Source organism: Mustelus asterias, chromosome 8 (genome assembly GCF_964213995.1).
Source record: "Mustelus asterias chromosome 8, sMusAst1.hap1.1, whole genome shotgun sequence".
Taxonomy (NCBI): Eukaryota; Metazoa; Chordata; class Chondrichthyes; order Carcharhiniformes; family Triakidae; genus Mustelus; species Mustelus asterias.
Window position 1 is genome coordinate 127664932 of NC_135808.1, and position 27252 is coordinate 127692183.

The 27252-nt window shown below is 45.3% G+C and overlaps 1 protein-coding gene across 2 annotated transcripts in view; it reads right to left on the reverse strand.

Annotated features, from left to right (window-relative positions):
* The window catches only part of zzz3 (zinc finger, ZZ-type containing 3), a 132171-nt gene that overhangs the window by 64910 nt on the left and 40009 nt on the right, over window positions 1–27252 (reverse strand). For both annotated transcript variants that reach the window (XM_078218944.1, XM_078218945.1), the window contains one exon: window positions 21929–23481. In XM_078218944.1, coding sequence (XP_078075070.1) covers window positions 21929–23418 — 1490 coding nt within the window. In that variant the 5' untranslated portion in view covers window positions 23419–23481. The remainder of the gene's footprint in view (window positions 1–21928; window positions 23482–27252) is intronic.

The following is a 27252-nucleotide window of genomic DNA, read 5'->3' on the forward strand; positions in this document are numbered from 1 at the left end:
GAGAGAGAGGGAGGGAGGGGGAAGAGAGAGAGGGAGGGAGGGGGAAGAGAGAGAGGGAGGGAGGGGGAAGAGAGAGAGGGAGGGAGGGGGAAGAGAGAGAGGGAGGGAGGGGGAAGAGAGAGAGGGAGGGAGGGGGGAGAGAGAGAGGGAGGGAGGGGGGAGAGAGAGAGGGAGGGAGGGGGGAGAGAGAGAGGGAGGGAGGGGGAAGAGAGAGAGGGAGGGAGGGAGGGGGAAGAGAGAGAGGGAGGGAGGGGGAAGAGAGGAAGGGAGGGAGGGGGAAGAGAGAGAGGGAGGGGGAAGAGAGAGAGGGAGGGAGGGGGAAGAGAGAGAGAGCGTGTGGATGAGAGAGAGAGGGAGGGGGAAGAGAGAGTGTGTGCGCGAGGATGAGAGGGGCAAGGGGGTGAGATAAAGTGGAGCGAAAGAGAGGGGTAGAATGCGCCATCAGACTGATTCAGACAGTATGTAGCACGGTGCGGGACGGAGTGAGTAACAAGGTCTAGAAGTTACATCACTGCTATCAATCAAACAACTATTTCAGTCAGTCAGGAAAAATCATCCATAATTTATATTAACAGTCGGTAAGTTGGAGGAGGTGACAGAGTCAAGAGCAGTGCTGAGGGTTCATGCTGGGTGTTAGGAAGTCTACGTACACAAACTAACACCAGGCATCTGGCTGTTGTTGGGGGAGATTTTTGGGTGAGTTACACAATGGAGGAGTTACACACCAGTAAGATAGCATTCCAAAGAAAAACACTCAAAGCCTTTCACAGCACATATGTTGCATAAATATACAACTTGCTTTTACACAGGACCTTCAACATTGTGAAGCATCACAAGAGACTTCACAAGAGTATAATCAAAGAAAAACATAGGAAGCCTCACTCAAGATGTGACTTCACTGCCACCTTGTGGTAAAAAGACATTACCAAGCTATTAGATTTTTAAAACCTCCTGCTACAATGAAAGCACCATCATTGAGTCTGCACCGAATAAGTACTTACCCAAGTCCACCAACCCCCTGCCCCGCCCTATTCCCATAACTTCCCCCACGCATTTAACACGGCCAATCCACCGAACCTGAACATCTTTGGACTGTGGGAGGAAACTGGAGCACCCGGAGGAAACCCACACAGACACGGGGAGAATGTGCAAACTTCACACAGACAGTGACCCAAGGGTGACAGCAGTTGAAGAGTACAAATGATTTATCACAGCCCTCATTATGTTCACAGGTAATGGGAGGCTTTTGAGAGCCAGTGGACATTTTTTCTCCAAAGCTCCAATTTGCAATTACTCTGCAGATTTTCATTTTAAAGTGGAACTACTCCTGTCTACTGAAACGGAGAAGAGCATCCCCCGCTTCTCCTCCCCTAACCCCAGCCTGCTCTCCCTCTCATCACGATGGTGAGTGAAAACTGGCTAATAGCTCTCAAGCTTTGGTCTTGTATAAGCGATAGCCCAAGCACAGTAAAGCACAGAAAGCAATTCATTGAGAATTATGAATTCAAAACTGAGATGAGGAGGAATTTCTTCAACCAGAGAGTGGTGGATCTGTGGAACTCTTTGCCACAGAAGGCTGTGGAGGCCGGGTCATTGAGTGTCTTTAAGACAGAGATAGATAGGTTCTTGATTAATAAGGGGCTCAGGGGTTATGGGGAAAAGGCAGGAGAATGGGGATGAGAAAAATATCAGCCATGATTGAATGGCAGAGCAGATTCGATGGGCCGAGTGGCCTAATTCTGCTCCTACGTCTTATGGAGAAAAAGTGTTGTCGAGGCGAACAGCATAAGGAAAGTGTTTTTGCTCTGGGGCAGTGCCTCATCAGCGTCACTAGCTGCAGATACCACAGGGCGACACTGAAGGAAGCCAGCCCAATGGTCATAGTCAGTGACCAGGTGTCTATCTTTAATGGGTCATCTGACCGTTGGCCTTTGTGAATCTGGCAAGTTTTATTTTAGTTAAATAAAAGCAAAATAGTGCTAGAAGTCTCAAATAAAAACAGGAAATTCTGGATAAAGCCAGCACCTCTGGCAGCATCGCGGAGAGAGAAATAGTGAACGTTGAGAGTCCAGATGAATCTTCTTCGGAGCATTTTATCTTGGGTTCCTCGGACAATACAGCACAGGAAATGACCAGGTGTACTCTTGCCAACTCTTTGAAAACCTATTCAAGTCATTCCCCCACCCCACCCAGAGCCCTGAAAGTTTTTACCCTTCAAATATTTATCCAATTTCCTTTTGAAAGTGTTCCGTTTCCATCAGCTTTTCAAGCTGTGGATTTGTATGCAAGTTTATTTATTAGCGTCACAAGTAGGCTTACATTAACACTGCAATGAAGTTACTGTGAAAATCCCCTCGTCGCCACACTCCGGCGCCTGATCGGGTAACACTGAGGGAGAATTTAGCACAGCCAATGCACCCTAACCAGCACGTCTTTCAGACTGTGGGAGGAAACCAGAGCACCCGGGGGAAACCCACGCAGACACGGGGAGAACGTGCAGACTCCACACAGACAGTGACCCAAGCCGGGAATCAAAAATGTCCCTGGCACTGTGAGGAAGCAGTGTTAACCACTGTGCCACTACGTAATCCATAAAGTTGCCATAATCCAAGATGACCAGAAGCTGCTATCCCTGCCCCCATTAATGTGCGGGTTAGGTTGATTGGCCAGGTTAAAAAAATTGCCCCTTAGAGTCCTGGGATGCGTAGGTTAGAGGGATTAGCGGGTAAAATATGTGGGGGTAGGGCCTGGGTGGGATTGTGGTCGGTGCAGACTCGATGGGCCGAATGGCCTCCTTCTGCACTGTAGGGTTTCTATGATTAAGGAGAGGGGGAAGAGTCGACCGGTGGTGATTTAGCCTGAGAATCACCACACCTCAGGTGAGGGGCAAGTTTGGGAAGGCGGGTCCTTCATGAATAACCTCAGCCTGTACGGGAATTGAACCCGTCGCTCCACATCACAAACCAGTTGTCCAGCCAACTGAGCTAAAATATCCCCAGATCATTACATACAATTCAGTGCTAAACCAACATTTCTGTCTGCCCCCAACTGCTCCTACAATCCTGTCCAGGTTCTTTGGGGAACATCACTGCAACACCACCACCCAGTCTGAAAAAAAACATCCTGCTCACAGTCTGTCACTAAGAAAATTCTATGGGGGCAACATGGTTAGCATTGCTGCCTCACAGCGCCAGGGACCTGAGTTCGATTCCCGGTTTGGGTCAATGTCTGTGCGCAGTTTGCACGTTCTCCCAGTGTCTGCACGGGTTTCCTCCGGGTGCTTCGATTTCCTCCCACAGTCCAAAAGCCGTGCTGGTTAGGGTGCATTGGCCACGCTAAATTCTCCCTCAGTGTACCCGAACAGGCACCGGAGCATGGCAACGAGGGGAATTTCACAGTAACTTCACTGCAGTGTTAATGTAAGCCTTTCTCGTGACACTAATAAATAAACTATTATTTTACTGCCATTTTCCCCTTCATTTCATGGCCTTCCATCTTCTTTACAAGTCTCCTGTGTCGAGTTCCACTATTTAAATTGAACGGATCCACTCTGCCTCCTTTATTACCCCATGTCTCTCTGAACAAAAGTTTAGCTTTCCAATAAGTTTTCCAGCGGGCTGATTAGATGAAAATTTAAACACACGATCATTACTAAAGATTTCCCGTGACAACGCTGTACTGCATGCCTGAAATCCAGTGTCTTAAGCATGGAAATATTTGTGGCCAATCTTTTTGAACGTGCCAAAACTTGCAGCCAATTCACACGCGTGTGCCAATCTTTGTGGCTGTTCCCCAGGAGTATACGAATATTTGCAGCTGCAAATTACATTTGAAAATCACCGCACTGAAGGAAAGTATTGGCGGTTACAGGTCAATCACTGATATTAATGGCAGCAGTAATTTCATGCATAGAATTAGCACTTTTGGCACAACGGAGTTATTGGCACAACGTTAAAGAACATCATCTTAAGTGAGATTTTTTTCCTTTTTCTGTAGGGCATTCACAGTGCCAGAAGAAAGAAACTACAAGTAGCTGCTTTCAGTTAAGTATCTGATTGGCACAAACAGACCTCACACCAACATTAACTATTGGCTCATCTTCAAATCTGGGCCTCAAAACAAACTTTTGTCCACAGAAGCATTCAATTCCTGCTAAACTGTAACTGCCTCAAGCCGTGTTCGGATTGCAATTTCCCTCCCGCCCAGCGCTCTCTCGCAAATAAAAATGACCGGGTTTGGAGTCTTGTGCTAAGATCATGATTGTGCTAAGGACTGAGTTGAGGAGGAACTTCTTCACCCAAAGGATTGTGAATCTGTGGAATTCCCTGCCCAGTGAAGCAGTTGAGGCTACCTCATTGAATGTTTTTACGACAAGGATAGATAAATTTTTGAACAGTACAGGAATTAAGGGTTATGGTGAGCGGGTGGGTACATGGGATTGGGACATTATAGCAATTACTGAATCATGGCTAAGGGAGGGACAGGACTGGCAGCTTAATGCTCCAGGGTACAGGTGCTATAGGAAAGATAGAACAGGAGGTAAGAGGGGAGGGGGAGTTGCACTTTTGATTAGGGAAAGCATCACGGCCGTACTGAGAGGGGATATATCCAAGGGTTCGGCCACTGAGTCTATATGGGTAGAACTGAGAAATAAGGAGGGGGAAATCACTTTGATAGGGTTGTACTATAGGCCCCCAAATAGTCAGCGGGAAATTGAGGAGCAAATATGTAAGGAGATTACAGATAGCTCCAAGAAAAATAGGGTGGTAATAGTCGGAGATTTTAATTTTCCCAACGTTGACTGGGACAGCCATAGTATTAGAGGGTTGATGGAGAGAAATTAGTTGAGTGCATTCAGGAGGAATTTCTCATTCAGTATGTGGATGGTCCGACTAGAGAGGGGGCAAAACTTGACCTCCACTTGGGAAATAAGGAAGGGCAGGTGACAGAAGTGTTAGTGAGGGATCACTTTGGGACCAGTGACCATAATTCTATTAGTTTTAAGATAGCTATGGAGAATGATAGGTCTGTCCCAAAAGTTAAAATTCTAAATTGGGGCAAGACCAATTTTGATGGTATCAGGCAAGAACTTTCAAAAGTTAATTGGGGGAGTCTGTGGGAAGGCAAAGGGATGTATGGTGACCAGTGAGCCTCACAGCTGTGGTGGGTAAATTGTTGGAAGGTATTTTGAGAGACAGGATCTATAGGCATTTAGAGATGCAAGGACTGATTAGGGACAGTCAGCATGGCTTTGTGAGTGGAAAATCATGTCTCACAAATTTAATTGAGTTTTCTGAAGGGGTAACCGAGAAGGTAGATGAGGGCAGTGCAGTTGATGTTGTCTACATGGACTTTAGCAAGGCCTTTGACAAGGTACCGCATGGTAGGTTGTTGCGTAAGGTGAAACCTCACAGGATCCAGGGTGAGGTATCTGAATGGATACAAAATTGGCTTCTGGTGGTTGTAGAGAGTTGTTTTTCAAACTGGAGGCCTCTGACCAGCGGTGTGCCTCAGGGATCAGTGCTGGGCCCACTGTTATTTGTCATTTATATTAATGATTTGGATGAGAATATAGGAGGCATGGTTAGTAAGTTTGCAGATGACACCAAGATTGGTGGCATGGTGGACAGTGAGGAAAGTTATCTCCAATTGCAACGGGATCTTGATCAATGGTGGCACGGTAGCACAGTGGTTAGCACTGCTGCTTCACAGCTTCAGGGACCTGGGTCCAAAACACGGCTTGGGTCGCTGTCTGTGTGGAGTTTGTACATTCTCCCTGTGTCTGCGTGGGTTTCCTCCGGGTGCTCCGGTTTCCTCCCACAGTCCAAAGATGTGCGGGCTAGGTTGATTGGCCATTCTAAATTGCCCCTTAGTGTCCTGGGATACATAGGTTAGAGGGGTCAGTGGGTGGATATGTGGATAGGGCCTGGGTGGGATTGTGGTTGGTGCAGACTCAATGGGCCGAATGGCCTCTTTCTGCACTGTAGGATTCTATGATTCTATGAATTGGGCCAGTGGGCTGACGAATGGCAGATGGGAGTTTAATTTAGACAAATGCGAGGTGATGCATTTTGGTAGATTGAACCAGGGCAGCACTTACTCAGTTAATGGTATGGTGTTAGGGAGAGTTACAGAACAAAGAGATCTAGAGGTACATGTTCATAGCTCCTTGAAAGTGGAGTCACAGGTGGACAGAGTGGTGAAGGAGGCATTCGGCACACTTGGTTTCATCGGTCAGAACATTGAATACAGGAGTTGGGACGTCTTGTTGAAGTTGTACAAGACATTGGTAAGGCCACACTTGGAATACTGTGTGCAATTCTGGTCACCCTATTTTAGAAAGGATATTATTAAAATGAAAGAGTGCAGAAAAGATTTACTAGGATGCTACCGGGACTTGATGGATTGAGTTATAAGGAGAGGCTGAATGGACTGGGACTTTTTTCTCTGGAGCGTAGAAGGCTGAGGGGTGACCTTATAGAGGTCTATAAAATAATGAGGGGCATAGACAAGGTAGATAGTAAATATCTTTTCCCAAAGGTAGGGGAGTCTAAAACTAGAGGGCATAGGTTTAAGGTGAGAGATACAAAAGTGTCCAGAGGGACAATTGTTTCACACAGAGGGTGGTGAGTGTCTGGAACAAGCTGCCAGAGGTAGTAGTAGAGGCGGGTACAATTTTATCTTTTAAAAAGCATTTAGATAGTTACATGGGTACGATGAGTATAGAGGGATAAGGGCCAAATGCGGGCAATTGGGATTAGTTTAGCGGTTTTTAAAAAAAGGGTGGCATGGACAAGTTGGACTGAAAGGCCTGTTTCCATGCTGTAAACCTCTATGACTCTTTGGAGCTGAGTTCACGAAAAGATCAGCCATGATCTTATTGAATGGCTCGAGGGGCCAGATGGCCTATTCCTGCTCCTAGTTCTTATGTTATCATCCCATTCACGATCAAGGCCCAAGTTCCAGTACAGTACTAAGGAAGTGCTGCAAGTTTTTAAAAGGGCCATCCTTTGGAGAAGATATTAAGCTGCCTGCTGCTCTGTGTTAGGTAGAATCTGAAGATTCCACAGCATTTTACGAAGAGGAGAATGTTTTCTTTTTGCCAGAGTAGTAGCGAGCGTTCCTCCTTCGCCAAAATAACCTCAATGGTCTTTCATCATATTGGTGTGTGTAGGGTACATAAGAAATGGAAGCAGGAGGTCACTTGGTCCATCGATCCCGCTCTGTCAGTCAATAAGATTGTAGCTTCTCCATAAACTCCACCTTCCTGCATTATCCGCAAAATTTAACCTGTTATGTCTTGAATAGACTCCACTGCTCTCTGGGGCATAGAATTCCAATGATTTATGATCGGTTGAGTGAAGAGTTTCTCATCTCAGTCCTAAATGGCCAATTCTCTTGTTCTGAGACCGCAACCCCCAATTCTAGACTCGCTAGACTGAGGAAACATCCTCCCAACAAACCGTCCATCAAGCCCCTTAAGAACTTTGTATGTTCCAATGAGGTCATCTTTCATTCTTCTAAACTCTCGGGACCATTGGCCTAATCTACCCAATCTCTCCTCATCTGACAATCCACTCAACCCAGGAACTATTCTGCTTAAACTTCATTGGTCTAATCTTAGAGGGAGTGCAAAAAGGCGGTATGGTGGCACAATGGTTAACACTGCTGCCTCACAGTGCCAGGAACCCGCATTTGACTCCCGGCCTCGGGTCACTGTCTGTGTGGAATCTGCATGTTCTCCCTGTGTCTGCATGGGTTTCCTCTGGGTGCTCCAGTTTCCTCCTACAGTCCAAAGATGTGCAGGTTAGGTGGCTGTGCTAAATTGCCCCTTAGTGTCAGGGAGACTAGCTGGGGAAAATGCATGGAGCTATGGGGATAGGGCCTGGGTGGGATTGTGGTGCAGACTCGATGGGCCGAATGGCCTCCGTCTGCACTGTAGGATTCTATGAAAGCTGTAAACAATATACCAGGTGTGGTCTCGACCGAGGTGTTAAATAATTGTAGGAACATTTCCTGTACTCCAATCTTTGTAATTAAGGCAAATATCCCATTTTGCTTTCCTAATTGCTTGGTGTACCTGCAAGCTAACTTATTGTGATTTGTGAATGCCATTTTGACAACATTAACAGTCAGTGAGAGTGCATTTCAGAAAAAGCTCTGTGCTCAACTTTTGTGAGATTTCCCAAGCCAGTAGTGAGAGTTATATCAGTTCAAGTCTTTTGTAGTTGTAGAACCCAGTGTGTTAACTCGAGGTTTTAGACTAATGGGCTACAGGAAAGGACTAACTATCAAGACACTACCCTCTAATGTTGCCAAATATTTATTAAAAGCGCTATCAGCACCTTTTCCTCTTGCAGTGTCCCCCAACATAAGAGACAGTGCAACATTCCTTCTCCCCTATGTACTCTATGAGCAGTATGTTTCTCCGCATAGCACACAAGAAACAATACTTTTCAGTGCATACTAATACACGAGACAAATCAAACCAAACATTTTCACTGGTCTGCAGAGACATCTACACTGTAGAGTGTCAATGCAGGAACTATATGTCTCCTATTGGCTACACTCCAATTTATCTATAATTTTGCTTTTACAGCATTTATCACAAGGCCACAAAATAATTATGGATGAGAAAGGTCATTTAGCCCACCCTCATTCATTGACCACCTCCTGTCTCACAGCAGCGCCCTGCTGATTTACAGAATTCTGGAATATTATTCTCCACCATCCGATCTGGAAGCTTATTGTCCAGAAGAATTTCCTGATCTCTGATCTAAAATGATCCTTCTCTGGCTCGAGTCCCCTTGTTCCATTTTTAAAAATTTCAACTTGTATTCCTCATAGAATCCCGACAGTGAAGAAAGTGCCATTTGGCCCGTCAAATTTTCAACAAAGCATCCTACCCAGGCCCTATCCCCACATATTTATCCCGCTAATTCCCCCTAACCTACACATCTTTGGAGCGTGGGAAGAAACCGGAGCACTCGGAGGAGACCCACCCAGACACGTGCAGAACGTGTAAACTCCACACAGTCGCCCAAGGCCGGAATTGAACTCGGGTTCCTGGAGCTGTGAGGCAGCAGTGCCAACCCGTGCCCCATGTCGCCTTGCTACCCTGTTGCCCCAAATGTGCCACCATGCTGCCTGCGATAAGCCTTTTTTTTACGTCCAGTAAAACAAACCCATCGGAGATGAAAAAAAAGGATATAGTCATGTTTTATTGATCACTGCAGGGCAGATCTTGCTATCTTCGAATGATAAGAAATCTTTATTGGAAACAAACCGTAGCCATGGAAGCCGAGAATGATTTTATGAAGATTAAAAGAGGTGTCGGCCAGGGTTTTATTTCCTAGATGGATTCGGATTGTGCAGTGAAGATATTCTTAGAGAAATTAAAGATCTTAATGTATTATTAGTTGGAGATTAAGAGGCACCAATGCCAATATTTTTGTTGCTGACTCCAAAGAGAAACCGCAGTAGATTTTGGGTGGAGTAGTGAGTGAAAGTGACAAGAAAATGTCGAGCATAAACTGTAAGGAAACAAAATGTCTACGAGCGTCCGAAAACAAAATTATACCAGAATCAAAGCCCTCATGAAGAATGAAAAGATCAAACAAGTAAACAAATTGTTACCCAAGAAATATGTTACCATCTGAAAGTGCAACCAAGAAATAAGACAAAGGATTGGAATGGCCAAGGGTGCATTCCAAAAAGTGAAAAAAATTATGTTCAATTCAAAATTAGCCATGAAAATAAAGTCGAGAATCCTGGAATGCTATGTCCCACCAATTCTGACATAGGGAAGCGAGCATTGGACAGTGAGCCAATGCAGAGAATAATTGAGGTTGCGGAGTTGTGGCTTTTGAGGCAAATCATGAAGATATCTTGGACAAGTTACACCGCCAATGAAGATGTGCTGGTAAAATCCAATACCAAAAGACCAAGATCGGGAAGAGACAGTTGGAATTTCTTGGGCACATAAATGATTTATAGGCCAGAATATTTCCATCCCGCCTGCCACAGGAATTGTAGCCGGCGAGGGGGCAGACCATCACCATTGACCTCAGGCAGGATTTTCTGGTTTTGGAGAAAACAAGCCAGTAAATCCCACCCTGATGCTGATGGGAAAGATCGGTGGTAAAAGAGATCAAGGAATACACAGAACGATCTTTCTGAGGAGCCTCGCAAACTGGATGAACGTGCCACCAAGATGATCCTCGCCTACAGAGCAAGATTAACATGGATGTCCATGGTCCCCAGTGTCCTCGTAGGGCATGGTAGCTGAATAGAAGATGTTTTTAAGCAATCTTGCACAACCCTGCAAAATCATTCTCCTAGTTTCTTCCTTAATACGTTAAAAGTCTAGTATTTTCTTACAAATTGCCTGACACGGACAATCATCTTCAGGCTCTTAGAAACACAGAAAATAGAGGCAGGAGTCAGGCATTTGGCCATTCGAGCTTGCTGCACCATTCAATCTGATCATGGCTGATCCTCTATCTCAACACTCCCACTTCAGAACGATGCCTTTATTGATGCCAGTGCTCGACTGTTGTTCAGTGACCAGTGCTGACAAGAGCACCACAAAGACTGATCGCCTCTCTGACTTGTATTCTACCATTCTGCCTGTCTAGTTCAATATTCTATTGGCTTTGTTTGATTGCTGCTCTAGATTAGTTCAACATGTTAAGCTTTCCGAGACTCCTAACGTTTCTTTCCGCTCCATCCTCAGCTTTTTCAGCATCATACAGAGTACTTTTGGCAGTTTTATTCTCTTGCTGTCCATATATTTTACATTGTTCTGCGTTAAATCTCATGTGTTGTGCACAAGTCACATAAAATTGCTCAATTCATGTTGTAATTTCTAACCCGTCTCTCCTTGTTCGGCATCATTTGCAAATGTGATTACTGTACATTTACTTTCCGAATCCATATCCTCAATGCAAATTAGTGTCAAATAGAGTCTATACATCGAGTCCTGAGGCACGCACTCATATCAGCCCCCCAACCCAATATACAAACCCCCCCCCCAACTCTGATGGAACTCTGCAAACTAGCGCCCTTTGTTCCTTTTCTGTCAACCTTCCCAGGGTTTATTAATAAAACCTATAGGGAATTCTGGAGAAATTCCTTTACCTAAAGAGAAATTAGAATGTAAAACTCAGTATCACAAAGAGCAGTTGAGGAAAATAGTAAGTATGTATTTAAGGGAAGCTGAAGAAATCGGGGGGGGGGGGGCTTTCCAAAGTCCATCTAGATTGTCACTTCTCTGGAAGAAGTCAACAAAAGTAAAGATTATTTATTAGTCACAAGTAGGTTTATGTTAACACTGCAATGAAGTTACTGTGAAAAATCCCCTAGTCGCCACAGTCGGGCGCCTGTTCGGGTACACTGAGGGAGAATTTAGCATGGCCAATGCACCTAACCAGTATGTCTTTGGACTCTGGGAGAAAACCGGAGAACCCAGAGGAAACCCACGCAGTGACCCAACCAGTGCTAACCACTGTGCCACCGTGCTGCCCCATAAGTGCATTCAACAAGGTTGGAGAGAGAGGATAATACCTTTCTGAATCCATTCTGGCTGTTGCTTGTTAGAGTCCCATTGTACAAATGACCGTCCAGTTTATTCCCAACACTTGCATTTCATGCAAAATAATTGATTATCTGCCTGTTTCCAATCTTCTAGCACCTCCAGTCACGGTTGATATGTGATATAACTCCATACATCTGCCTTTACCGTCTACAGTTTATTACTTAATGCTAACAAAAAACTATCAATATTAGATTTAAAATTAACAACTGACTCAGCATCACTTGCTGTTGAGAGAGTTATGCATTTATATCACCCTTTGCGTGTAGAAGTATTTACTAACTTCATTCTTGATTCTAATTTTCAGACTGTGCCGACCGGTGGAAATAGTTTCTCTCGATCTACCCTATCCGTTCCCTTTAACATCTTGAAAACTTTGTTCAAATCACCATCCACTAACTCTGTCTATACTTCCCGCTGCCTCAGCAAAGCAGCCAGCATAATTAAGGACCCCAAGCACACCAGACATTCTCTCTTCCACCTTCTTCCATTGGGAAGAAGATACAAAAGTCTGAGGTCGCGTCCCAACTGACTCAAGAACAGCTTCTTCCCTGCTGCTGTCAGACTTTTGAATGGATCTACCTCGCATTAAGTTGATCTTTCTCTACACGCTAGCTATGACTGTAACACTACACTCTGCACTCTCTCCTTTCCTTCTCTATGAACGGTATGCTTTGTCTGTATTGCATGCAAGAAACAATACTTTTCACTGTATACTAATACATGTGACAATAATAAATCAAATCCAAATCAACTCAAATCAAATCTTGGAAATTCCAGGTAATGAAACCAGAGTTTGTGTAATACCTCCTCATAAGCTAACCCTTAAAGCCCAGGTATCATTCTGGTAAATCTACACTATACTCCTGAGGCCAACATCTTTCCTATGGTCTGGTGCCTGTTCTGAGCCTGCTTAATCTATCTAAACCTCACTTATGGTCAAGTCAATGATTTTTTTGGCACATTCTTGTTGGGAGAAGGCAAGCTGTTCATGCCTGGCATGTGAATAATTGGGGGAAATAATTCATTCGGAACGTTTTGCACACATTACTTGCATTCTTTCACCTTTTCTGTGGCTGCTCTCTCGGTGTGGTACTGAATTTCTCTGGTGTCACAGTTAGCTCAGTTGCTTTACTATTTTCCAAGTCTCTCTTTGCCACTATTAATTTCTTACCATGGTTCAGTGATGGGCCACTTGCCTCAGAGTCAGAAGACTGTGGGCTCAAGCCCCAAATCGCACAATGGTAGGCTAGCATTTCTGATACAGTATTGAGAAAGTGCTGCACTGTCTGAAGTGCTGCTATTCCAATGGGACAGTGTTAAACAGATGCCCCGTCTGCCCTTTAGATCAAGGCTTTCCAAACTGTGGATCGGGTGAAACGAGATTCTGGGGGTGTGATCTCCGAGCCTGGGTGCAATACTAATAGATGTCTCTTTAAAGCCTCACATTATTTTGTTGGTACATGTAGCCTTTTGCCACTGGAAAAATGCCTGTAAAATAAAGGTGTTTGTTTTGGAGAAAGTCTATTTTATCAATAACCAGGATAATCTTGCATCAATAATCAGGATGTAATTACATTAAGGATGTAATTACATTAATAATCAGGATGTAATTACATTAATTACATGGTTCCTGTGCATTAATCAGCTGCCTATTGCTTCAACAATCAGGATGCTAATAATACAAATTATTGCAATAATAATCAATGTCCAAGTGCATCAAAGATGAAGATTCTGTTATATGAAAGTCCCACTCACTGAAAATCAATGATTCTTGTACCCCGCAAATTTTCACTCTGGGGTCCAAGTGTTAGGCCTTGAAGCAAGTCATACCAGGAACAGGTTTGGGAAATACAAGAACACAAGGAATAGAAGCAGGGGTAGGTCACCAGGCCCTTCAAACCTGTCCCACCATTCAATACGATCATGGCAGATCAATGCTGGCCTCAAATCCTTTTCTGTGCCATTTCCCCATAACCCTCTATTCCTTGATCATAGAATCCTAGAGTGCAGGAGGCCATTTGGCCCATTGGGTCTGCACTGACCACAATCCCACCCAGGTCCTTCCCCAACAACCCCATGCATTTACCCTAGCTAGTCCCTCTGACACAAAGGGGCAATTTAGCACGGCCAATCCACCTAGCCCATATATCTTCGGACTGTGGGAGGAAACCGGAGCACCCGGAGGAAACCCACGCAGACATGGGGAGAACGTGCCAACTCCACACAGACAGTTACCCAAGCCAGGAATCAAACCCGGGTCCCTGGCACTGTGATGCAGCAGTGCTAACCACCGTGCCGCCCCAAATTCGATCAAATATTTATCCACCACCACTTTGAATACTTCTAATGATCTAGCCTCCACCACCCTTTGGGGCAGAGAATTCCAAAGATTCACCCACCCTTCGCGAGAAGAAATTTCTACACATCTCAATTTTAAATGACCGGCCCTTTATCTTGTGTCTCCATGTTCAAGACTCTCCCACTCATGAAAACATCTCACCATCTACCCTGTCAAGCCCTCTCACGATCTTATGTTTGAATAAGGTCATCCCTCACTCTTCTAAACTCCAAGGAATACAAACCTAGACTATATAGTCTCTCTTGATAGGACAGTCCCCTCTCTCATCCCAGGAATTAGCCTGGTGAATCACCATTGAACTGCCTCCAAGTTACTACATCCTTTTTTAGGTAAAGGGACCAAAACTGTGCTCAGTACTCCAGGTGGGGCCTCACCAACACCCTGTACAATTACAACAAAACACCTCTTATGTTTAAAATCCAACCCCTTTGCAATAAAGGCCAAAATGCCATTTGCCTTCACGACTTGTTGGACCTGCCTGCTAGCTTTTTGTGATTCATGCACTAGAACACCCAGATCCCTCTGTATTTCACTCACCCTGTGGGCACTCTCCCTTTTAGATAATATTCTGCCTTTAATTTTTCCTACCCAAGTGCATGACCTCACAGTTCAGCACATTAAACTCCATTTGCCAGATTTTTGCCTAGTCACCCAATCTTTCTATATCCCACTGCAGAGTCACAATATCCTCATCACAACATGATCTTCTACCTATCTTTGTATCAACAGCAAATTTGTAAACCTCACATTCTCTTCCTTCTTCCAGGTCATTAATGTAAATAGTGAATAATTTCGGGCCAAAAACTAATCCCTGTGGTACCCCACTGGTTATATTTTTCCACTCTGAAAAGGACTCATTTTTTCCAACTCTGTTTTCTAAGGGCGATCTCATAGAGACTTATAAAATTCTAACAGGACTGGACAGGGTAGATGCAGGGAGGATGTTCCCGATGGTGGGAGAGTCCAAAACCAGGGGTCACAGTCTGAGGATTCGGGGTAGACCATTTAGGATGGAGATGAGGAGACATTTCTTCACCCAAAGAGTGGTGAGCCTGTGGAATTCATTACCACAGGAAACAGTTGATGCCAAAACATTGAATGTATTCAAGAGGCGGCTGGATATAACATTCGAGGTGAATGGGATCAAAGGTTATGGGGGGAAAAAAGCAGGATTAGGCTTGGAGTTGGACCATCAGCCACGATCGTGATGAATGGCGGAACAGGTTTGAAGGGCCAAATGGCCTCCCCCTGCTCCTATCTTCTATGTTTCTATGTGACAGACAGTTTCCAATCCATGCTAACACACCTCCTCCAATTCCACGGGTTTTTACTTTATGCACCAGCCTCTTACGTGGCGCCTTGTCAAATGCCTTTTGGAAATCTAAAAACACTACATCTACAGGTTCCCATCTATCTACTCTCCCTATTACATCCTCAAAGGATTTGAGCAAATTTGTCAAACATGATTTAGCTTTCATAAAACCATGTCAACTCAGTTTGATTATATTCAGCTTTCCGAAAGGATTAGCTATTTCCTCTTTGATTAATGACTCCAGTGTCTTGCCAATAATAGATGTTAAACTAAGTGGCCTATAATTCCTTGCAGTTCTCCCTTTTTGAACAAGGCATCACATTGGCTGTTTTCCAATCTTCTGCTACCCTCCTGGAATTTAGTGAGTTATGGAAGATGGACAGAAGTGATCCCATGGTACTATTATTTAGACAAGATGGTGAGTTCCTCCCTATGTCCTGACCAATAGCTATCCCTCAGCCAACACCTTGGACAGGTTACCTGGTCACCATTTCATTGTTACTTGTGGGAGCCTGCTGTATACAAGTTGGATGCTACATTAGCCATGGCAAATGCGCGGGGTTGGTGAAATAGGGTGGAGGGGAGGGCCTGGGTGGGATGCTCTGAATCGGTGCAAACTCAATGGGCCAAATGGCTTCCTTCTGCACTGTAGGGATTCTATGGTTATGTTTCCTACATTACCAGTTACTACACTACAAGAGTATTTAAATGATTGTAAAGCACATCAGAATTTTCTGAGGTTGTGATGGCACAATACAATTGCAAGCCTTTTTTTTCCACTTCAATAACTTTTCTTTAGAAATATTTTTGGATTTGGAAAGCCTACTTTTCTTCTTTATCTCATTTTGAGTCACGTGTTTAGTTCACACTAGTTAGATTTAAAATATACTTGCTCTGCAACATTCAATATTTTACAAAGGTATCAAGGCGTGATCCACCAAATGTGTCAAAAGTAAATCGGAAAAGGCAGTTTGGTGGGGTTTTTTTGACCTAGAGTCAGACATTTACAACAATTTGGTGACCTGTATATTTCCATTAGCAAATTGCAATCACACTCTAAACTGGCTTCAGAATGAATTTGTTTAAACTTAAGTTTATTTATTTGTGTCACAAGTAGGCTTACATTAACACTGCAATGAAGTTACTGTGAAAATCCCCTAGTCGCCATAATCCAGCGCCCGTTCAGGTATATTGAGGGAGAATTTAGCATGGCCAATGCACCTATCCAGCACGTCTTTCGGACTGAGAGGAAAACCACGCAGATGCGGGGAGAACGTTCAGACTCTGTGCCGATAGTGACTGACCCAAGCTGGGAATTGAACCCAGGTCCCTGGCGCTGTGAGGCAGCAATGCTAAGCACTGTGCCACCATTCTCACTCTCCCACAAGTAGTGCCCAAAGCTAGGGCAGTTTAGCAGCTCAATATCAGAACCATGCTCCAGGCCTCAGGTTATCTGGATGCAATGCCGGGGGGAAACCAACAGTACGAGAGATTTTAATGCTTTGGGATTGCCTATTAGCACCGATACAACATGAGAGCAAGGACAAGCGATAAAACCATGATTTAAGTCAATATCTTTTTTTGGAAGTTAAAGGTTTTTTACCGACAGATGGTAGCACACCACCTCAAATCACACTAATCGCAGCAGCAACAGGAGAGAGAATGACAGTGCATAGTCACCAGTGACAAGCTCACACAAAATGCTTGCAATTTGTAACGTCCTAACTCTTAACTTTTACCCCAGGTCAGCAAGCCCATCTTTCGATCGAGCCCTTAAGTGTGATTTCACCAATGCCTGCACATTCACATCAAAGTAACTCAGCATGACCTGGCTAAAGCAATTCAATCCATTATGATGCAGCAGATCATTTGGTCCATCGGCTGGTGCTCTGTAGAGCCTTTACCACAGGAAGTAGTTGATGCCAAAACATTAAGTGTATTCAAGAGGCGGCTGGATATAGCACTTGGGGCGAATGGGATCAAAGGTTATGAGGAGGAAGCAGGATTAGGCTATTGAGTTGGACGATCAGCCATGATTGTGATGAATGACGGAGCAGGCTCGAAGGGCCAAATGGCCTCCTCCTGCTCCTATCTTCGATGTTTCTAAAAGTCCAGTTTAACTGAACGTAAAAACAGAATGTGCTGGAAAACCCCCCCCCAGCAGTTCTGACTGCATCTATGGAGAGAGAGCGACAGAGTGGGAGAAAGAGTTATTAAACCCAAAGTCCTATATGCCTTGCTAACTGCTCTGACTATGCCCTGCCATGTTCAAAGATCCATGCACATGAAGTTCCAAGTCACACTGACCTTGCACACTCTTTAGAACTGCGCAATTAAGTCTACATTGCCTCTGTCTGTCCCTTCTGCCAAAATGCATCACCTCACATTTCTCTGTATTAAATTCCATCTGTCACCTGTCTGCCCATTCTGCTAGCCTATGTCTAGCTGCAGTCAAATTACATAATCTTCCCTGTCTGCCACTCCTCCAAGTTTAGCATCATCAGCTAGTTTTGAAATTTTACTCTGTATTCCAATATACAAGTCTTTTAATCCATCTTTTCTTGTCAATATACAAGTGGTCACCACGATGGCACAATGGTTAGTGCTGCTGCCCCTCAGTTCCAGGGACCGGGTTCGATTCCTGGCTTGGGTCACTGTCTGTGCAGAGTCTGCACGTTCTCCCCATGTCTGCGTGGGTTTCCTCCGGGTGCTCCAGTTTCCTTCCACAGTCCGAAAGACGTGCTGGTTTAGGTGCATTGGCCATGCTAAATTCCCCCTCAGTGTAGCCGAACAGGCGCCAGGGTGTGGCGACGAGGGGATTTTCACAGTAACTTCATTGCAGAGTTAATGTTAGCCTACTTGTGACACTAATAAATAAGTTCTTTTACATATTTCAAAACAAAATAAAAACACAAGTCATAACACTGACCCTTGGGGAACACTGCTGTCTACCATCCGCCATTGTGAAAAAACCATTTACCACGATTCGCTGTTTTGTGTCCTTAAGCCAGATCCTTATCCAAGTCGACAGTGACCCTCCTAATCCATGAGCCACAATTTTATTAACCAGCCTTTCATGGGGTAGATTTGCAAATGTTTTCTTAAAATCCATATGGACAACATCCACTACAATCCTCATCAAAATCTCCGTTATTGCATCAAAAAATGCAATTAAATTAGTCACATAAACCTGCCTTCTCATAAATCTGCAGTCATTCTCTCCTTAACTCTTCAAGAGCCTGTTAATATTTCCCTGATATTGCTTCTAAAACTTTATAAAACATTGATGCTAAACTGTTGGGCATGTCAGTTTTTGGATAGGATGTTAAATGGAAGTCATCTAAAGTGGACATAAAGGTCCAATAACTTGAAGAAAAGCTGGAGAATGTGGGTGCACAGTGGTTAGCACTGCTGCCTCACAACGCCAGGTAACCATGTTCGATTCTGGCCTTGGGTGACTGTCTGTGTGGAGTTTGCACGTTCTCCTCACATCTGCGTGGGTTTCCTCCCACAATCCGAAGATGTGCAGGTTAGGTGGATTAGCCATGGTAAATCCGCAAGGTTACAGGGATAGGGCTTGGATAAGGTGCTCTTTTGGAGAGTCGGTGCAGACTCAATGGGCTGAATGGCCACCTTTTGTACTGTAGGGATTCTGTGGCATTTTCCCCGGTGTCCAGGCCAATACTTAACCCTCAACTAATATCACTAATACAGATCATCCAATAATTATCCCATTGCTGTTTATGCTGTGCACGAAATAGCTGCCACAATGGCAGTGACAACATTTCAGAAAGTACTTCATAACCTGCACGGCGCTGAGGGACATGATCGGCTCAACACAAATGCAAATTCTTCCTTCCAGTGCAGCGCGATCTTATCAAGGTGTCACGAGGCATCAGCTACATTGCTGGCTTATTGACAAGGAAAGTGAAAACCTCGACCTAAATGCATTGGCTACCAAGATGAGAAGGCTCAGTGTGGACACAACCCTTTCAAATTATCCGTTAGAGGTGCTGGATCCTTAAAAACAGACTAGGAATTTCCCTTTCCATCGATTTGCTCAAAGCATTACTTTTCTACCAACAAGCTCTCAAATTCTGTAAACTAATACCTTGTTATGTAACACAGCTTCAGAAAAAGAATTTGCCTCCAGTACAAATGAAAGGGATAACACTGGAATGCCACCATACACTTTGAATCCATACCAATTAACATGGGGACTTTCAGTATTCCAGCATGAGTGTGCTAGTATAAAAGGGCATTTGTCACAGTCCCCAACACGATCCTTCATTAATCTCCATGTTATATATAAATACAAACAACAAAGAACAATACAGCACAGGAACAGGCCCTTCGGCCCTCCAAGCCTGCACCGATCATGTGTTCCTAACTAGACCATCCGTTTGTATCACTCTATTCCCAGTCTGTTCATGTGGCTATCTAGATAAGTCTTAAATGATCCTAGCGTCTCTGCCTCAACCACCTTGCTTGGTAGTGCATTCCAGGCCCCCACCACCCTCTGTGTAAAATACGTCCCCCGCATATCTGTATTGAACCTTGCCCCCCTTACCTTGAACTTGTGACCCCTTGTGTTTGTCATTTGTGACCTGGGAAAAGGCTTCCAACTGTTCACCCTATCTATGCCCTTCATACTTTTATAAACTTCTATTAGGTCGCCCCTCAACCTCCATCTTTCCAGGGAGAACAACCCTAGTTTACTCAATCTCTCTTCATAGCTAATACCCTCCATACCAGGCAACATCCTGGTAAACCTTTTCTGCACTCTCTCCAAAGCCTCCACATCCTTCTGGTAGTGCGGCGACCAGAACTGGACGCAGTATTCCAAATGTGGCCTAACCAATGTTCTATATAACTGCAACATCATATGCCAACTCTATACCCCGTCCAATAAAGGCAAGCATGCCTTCTTCACCACCTTTTCCACCTGTGCTGCCACCTTTAAGGATCTGTGGACTTGCACACCCAGATCCCTCTGTGTGTCTATACTCCTGATGGTTCTGCCATTTATCGTATAGCTCCCCGCTGCATTAGTTCTACCAAAATGCATCACTTCACATTTATCTGGATTAAATTCCACCTGCCATTTCTCCGCCCAATTTTCCAGCCTATCTATATCCTGCTGTATTCTCTGACAATGTTCATCACTATCCGCAACTCCAGCAATCGTTGTGTCGTCTGCAAACTTACTAATCAGACCAGCTACATCATCTTCCAAATCATTTATATATATCACAAACAGCAGAGGTCCCAGTACAGAGGCCTGCGGAACACCACTAGTCACAGACCTCCAATCAGAAAAAGACCCCTCCACTGCTACCCTCTGTCTTCTATGGCCAAGCCAGTTCTGTACCCATCCAGCTAGTTCACCTTTGATCCCGTGAGATTTAACCTTTTGCACCAGCCTGCCATGAGGGACCTTGTCAAATACTTTACTAAAATCCACGTAGACGTCATCCATGGCCCTTCCCTCGTCAACCATTTTTGTCACCTCCTCAAAAAACTCAACCAAACTTGAGGCATGACCTCCCTCGTACAAAAATAAATCAACTTGAAAAAAACAACCTGACTTCTGTAATAGCCAAATCCCTCCTTTTAGACACAGCAGGAGGGTGGAGGTGGAGGCGAGTTATCTGCAGTAAATTATTGTAATAGCCTGTTCACAGAATCATAGAATCTCTACAGTGCAGGAGGCTGTCATTTGGCCCATAGAGCCTGCACCAACAACAATCTCACCCAGGCCCTATCCGCCATGACCTCATATTTACCCTGCCAGTCCCCTTAGGAGCAATTTAGCATGGCTAATCCACCTAACCTGCACATTTTTGATCTGCAGGAGGAAACCGGAACACTGAGGAAACCCACGCAGACACAGGGAGAACTTGCAAACGCCACACTGACATTCACCCGAGGCCGGAGTTGAACCCGGGTCCCTGGCGCTGTGAGGTAGCAGTGCTAACCACTGTGGCATCTTGCCCCGCTTTTAAATGGTTCAACATCTTTGGAATGAACATGCTGCCGCTCTCAATAGAGCTTTGTTACCCTACAATCTCCACAAACTCAGCCTTCAGATTCTAACCTCACAAGGTGGTCAAATTGCTTTGATTCCAACCTTCCCGCTGTAAACGGTAGGAATAATAAAACTCTGTGATAAAGCAGCAATTGGTAACGCACAACACTCAAGGGCGACACAGCGGTTAGCACTGCTGCCTCACGGAGCCAGGGACCCAGGTCACTGTCTGTGTGGAGTTTGCACGTCCTCCCTGTGTCTGCCTGGGTTTCCTCCGGGTGCTCCGGTTTCCTCCCACACTCCAAAGATGTAGGGGTAGGTTGACTGGCCATGCTAAATTGCCCATTATCAGGGGGACGAGCTAGGGTAAATATGTGGGGTTATGGGAACAGGGGGTGGGATTGTGGTCGGTGCAGACTTGATGGGCCAAATGGCCTCCTTCTGCACTGGTGGGATTCTATAAACACAGCACTCCCAACTAGATTTTGCTACTCCAGTGCGTACTTAGCACAGCTGACTTTAGGTGGAATGAGGGGGAGAGAAGCAGGTACTGTGAAAATAGATAAAAGCAGACATTGTTTAAAATAAAAGGAACGGAAAAGCAGATGTCATGGTTACCATGGTTACACATACTCTTTGTTATGTTTCAGTGCCACATGATCTGATTCAAAGTAGTATACATCAGGCTCCTCCTCCTCCTCTTCTCTGGATTGCTGACTGCTGCTCTCGTGGCTCGTGGACAAGTGCCCTCTGTCCAAGCCAAGCTGTAGAGGCGAGTCAGGCCCATTCCCACTGAAACATTCTCCAGCCCTGTCCTGGGGCAACTCCCCCTTGGCCCCAGAGTCGCCCGCTTCCAATTTTGCACAGTGCGTACTTTCTGCAGCCCCTGCCGCTCCTCCAGTCTTGTCACATTCATTAAGACTGAGGGACTTGTCCTCCGTCTGCCCACTACTGTCCCTGCTGGGCGAGCTCGTCTTTTGAGAGCTGCACTTGTTAACTGCGGCCCTTCTGGGCGAAGTTCTCAGTGCATATCTGTGTTCTTGAGGTTCAACCGAGGGACCGAGCCCAGAGTCCAGCACTGCAGAAGGATCGGGCACCCCTGAGATCTGTTCAACATCCTGAGCAGCATCAATACTGCCACTGGCATTCTCAAAACACTGTTCCTTTGACTGGAACAAGCTATATCCCACAACGTCAACCTCTTCCTCAGATTCCCTGATTTGCAATGGGTTCTCCGTTGCTGGAATTGTGGTAGATTGTTGTGACACAGAGTGGCAGTCATTTACTGTCCTGTCGTCTTCCCACTCCGAATCTGTAGAAGGCACATCAGGGTCGGAAACAGCAGCCACCTTGCTGCCGTTTAGCAGCAGCGACCGGCCACCTGAATTGTGGTTTTCAGTTTCTGTTGGTAAAATGGATGCACACGTATCAACATCAACACATTTTGGTTTATTGTTCAAATCAAGAGGTTCACAGTCACTGCACCCCAGAGCAGCAGCAGTAGCAGCGTCTTTCTCATTGATCCCATTGGCAGCCTGGTGAGCGGACACCTCTTTCAGCAGCAGCGAGTCGTCACATCCACCGTCCAACTCCTTCACCTTTTTGATCTCCCTTTTGTCACAATCATCCAGTAAGAGAAAGCGTCGAGCACGCTTGAGCTGCGACAAGTCCCCATCGTTGCTGGCGGCCGAGCCTTTGCGCTCGAGTGACGCCTTTTCACTTCTAACAAGTGACACTGCGTCCTCTGGGCCGTCCGCGGGCTCCGAGCGGGAGCATCGCTTCACCCGTTTAAAGACGGGCAGTATCGGGTCACAAACGTCCAAAGGCTTTTTCTCGTGGTTGTCCTTCTCAGAACATGACAGTCCCCGTTTCCTCGGGCTCGCCCAGGACTCGCGAGCGTGGTGCTGTTTGCACTCAGTAACCTTCCCGCCGTTTATGCCTTTCTGTTGCGGCACAGCGTCCTGTTTCTTTTTGGGTGACCGCGATCTCAGTTGAGGGAAGGGGGAGGAATCGTCAGGGTGAACTATGCTCCGGTTCCTCAGGGTTCGCCCACAGAAATTTTCATCCAAACCATTTGAGCCAACTGACGATCTTGTAACACGCTGGGATCGAAAAGCAGCCATACTATGGCAGATCCCTAAGATATCACCATCATGCTTCCCTCATGAGCATCAAGTGAAGAAAACCTTGGGAATATAAAAGAGAGAGAAAGTTAGGGCCAGATGCAAAAAATAAAACAAATTACACACGGATGTCACCTGACTGCAATCTGACTTTTACCCATGCGTGGTGTAGTTTAACCCTGTTTTCAGCTATCCATTACTTTCCTATCTGAAGGACTGCTATTCCAAGCAGCAGCACAGTGGTTAGCACTGCTGCCTCTCAGCATCAGCAACCCGCGTCCGATTCCCGGTTTGGGTCACTGTCTGTGCGGAGTTTGCACGTTCTCCGTGTCTGCATGGGTTTCCTTCGGGCTCCGGTTTCCTCTCACAGTCCGAAAGACGTGCTGGTTAAGGTGTATTGGCCATGCTAAATTCTCCCTCAGTGTCCCCGAACAGGCACCAGAGTGTGGCGACTAGGGGATTTTCACAGTAACTTCATTGCGGTGCTAGCGTGAGCCGACTTTTGACACTAATAAACAAACACACTTAAAACTGTTGGTACATTATCTGCCTTGCCTTTGATACAGGAAGTAGTTGTGGCAACAACAGTTAAAACTTTTTAAGGGGAAGTTAAGCGTTGGAAGCAGCACACACTGGGAGACAGCAGGGAAGTGTCATCAATTATTTCTGTGCAACCGTCAAATTAAATTGCAGCCAAACACATGAAAGGATTGAGCGTTTATATATATGGACACAGTACAAGTTTATACATTGTATAAACGTGGAACTTGGACCTTGAACACCGAGGAATGAAAGAGGGAGCAGCAATGGTTACATAGACATGCTGGTTGGACAACATGAAACTAATCAGATACCTCTTACACAGCACAAACCAAGAAATAATACAACGGATTGCGATTAGTGGACATACTCAGGAAACATTATGCGGCAGCAAGGAAAGGTGGAGAACATCGCTGGCAACAGATCGAGTAAGGCAAAGAACAACATAACTAGCTGCTGTGGAAATGATTGGTGAAGTTTCAAAGACTGATACGATTACTCCAAGACAGGAAATCAGGGAGTGCGATGCGTGGGTTTCCTCCGGGTGCTCCGGTTTCCTCCCACAGTCCAAAGATGTGCGGGTTAGGTTGATTGGCCAGGTTAAAAAAAAAATTGCCCCTTAGAGTCCTGAGATGCGTAGGTTAGAGGGATTAGCAAGTAAAATATGTGGGGGTAGGGCCTGGGTGGGATTGTGGTCGGTGCAGACTCGATGGGCCGAATGGCCTCCTTCCGCACTGTACGGTTTCTATGATTTCTATGATTAGCTCCTTCTAGCTGGGCTATTTTGAAAAATGTGGAATACTTTCCTTTCTAGGTCTTCCCATCAACCCACACCACATCCAGTCAATGTGGCATCCAGAAGACCTGTCTGCAGCCCACTGAAAAGTGTGTCACTGGACAATACAGGAATACAAAATCATTAGAGGCGGCACAGTGGTTAGCACTGCTGCCTCACAACACCAGGGACCCTGGTTCAATTCCAGCCTTGGGTCAGTGTGCGTGTGGAGTTTGCATGTTCTCCCTATGTCTGCGTGGGTTTCCTCTGGGTGCTCCCACACTCCAAAGATGTGCATGTTGGGTGAATTGGCCAGGCTAAATTGTTCCTTACTGCCTCAAGATGTGTAGGTTAGAGGGATTGGTCATGATGAATGCGCAGGGTTACATGGATAGGGTGTGGGCTTGGATAAGCTGCGCGTTTGGAGAGTAGGTGCAGATTTGATGGGTCAAACAGCCTCCTCCTGCACTGTAGGGATTATATGAATTTGATTTAGGCCCTTGAGCCTGCTCTGACACTCAGTTAGATTGTGGCTGATCTGTACTTCAACTCTTATTTACCTGCATTTGTTTCAAATCTGTTGATACCCTACCTAAAGATCCATCAATCTCAATCGTCTCAGGACCCAAGGCCTGTTGGCAGATAGATAGCCAGCAGTAACTCTCCCACATTAGTCTGGCCTCCTTAGAAAGCAGCTCTAGCCTTCCAACAGAAAGAAAAGCACAACTGTCATCTATAATCATTGTGCGGCGCATGCATCACGCTATTCAGCTGTCCCCGAAATTCTCACAACGGAGGAAGGCACTGACTCCTTGCTACACTACAAATGCCAATCCTCCTCCAGGCCAAGGTAGCCATTATTCATGTGAGGATTTTCTTTGACTGTGGATTTAGACCTGAATCTATTCTTATCCAACTTTCTCTCCCATAGCTACAATTTATAGCAGGAGTTAATAGGTCATGTTTGGCTGATTTTTTAAAAAGATACACTCGTGCCTCAGAAGTTTGTGCATCCAAATCTCACTCCAGTGACTAGAGTGTTGCAGCACCAAGTGCAGGACTGTCAGAGGTGCCGCTTTTATGAGGAGAAGTCAATACAGATGCCCCATCTGCGCTCTCAGATGGACTAAGCAAAAACCCCCAGCACTACTTAGAGTAGAGGAGTTCGCCAGATATCCAGGTTAAAAGATATTCCTCCTCAACCACTACCTAAATATCTGGTCATTTATCCCCAATTTCTATTGGTGGGAGCTTGCTGTGCAGAAAGTGGCTGCAGTGTTCATGCATGACAACAGAAACTGCACTTCATTAGCCATAAAGCACTTAATAAAAGGCAAGACAGGGAAACTTTAGTGTCCAAGACTCTCACTTAATTCAATTCTAGGCATCATGTCAAACAAGCACTATACAGGTGCATCACTCAGGTAGCCCTGTCTGCACTGCAGTTAATGGTTGCAGTCAATGTGGACGACAATAGATCATTGAAAACTATAGTACACAATTAAAACCTAATTCTATAGAAAGCCTGGAGAAGGGACAGGTGATTCCCGTGAGGTGTTTTCAAATACCAAACTCCTCAGTTTTTTCTAAACTGAAGCAGAAATGCGGAAGGAAAAAAACCTTACGAGTAGATCCCAATGTCACAAACATTAGCTATTCACAATCTCTGATCATAGAACCCCTACAGAGCAGGAGGCGGCCATTCAGCCCATCAGGTCTGCATCGACCACAATTCCACCCAGACCTCATTCCCGTAACCCCACGTATTTATCCTGCTAGTCCCCCTGAAGCTAAGGGACAATTTAGTATAGCCAATCAACCTAACCCGCACATCTTTGGAGTGGGGGAGAAACCGGAGCACCCGGAGGGAACCCACGCAGACACGGGGTGAACATGCAAACTCCAGTCACCCGAGGCCGGAATTGAACCCGGATCCCTGGTGCTGTGTGAGGCAGCAGTGCTAACCACTGTACCACTCATGCTATTTAAATGTCCAACATAGATACAGCAATGATAACAACACACGCTTGTTATGGCACAAAGGGGAATCAGGATTTTTTTCTGCAATTTGTTATTGATTTTAATTGCTGGAACTAATCACTCTTTACACAGAAATAATTCAATTTAATTTGGTTTATGGATGTAAACAGTACTTCTGATTGTTGAACGCTGCAATGATATGAGGCTTAAACACCTCACTGGAAATACAGGAAATAGAGGGGTGGGGGAGGCCATTCAGTCCCTTGAGCCTGCCCCACCTTTCTCCTTCAATATTTTCACGCACTATCCCCTTATCCCTTGATATGTTTAATATCTAGGAATCTATCGATCATTGTCTTAAGCATACTCAATGACTGAGCTTCCACAGCCTTCTGGGGTAGAGAATTCCAAAGATTCTCCAAAGAATTTCCTCATCATCTCAGTCCTAAATGCCGCTTTTTATAAAATTTATTTCGCTGGCTGGGCCACCCTTTACTGCCCGTTCCCAACTGCCCTCCATCTCCAAGAGCATTTGGGAG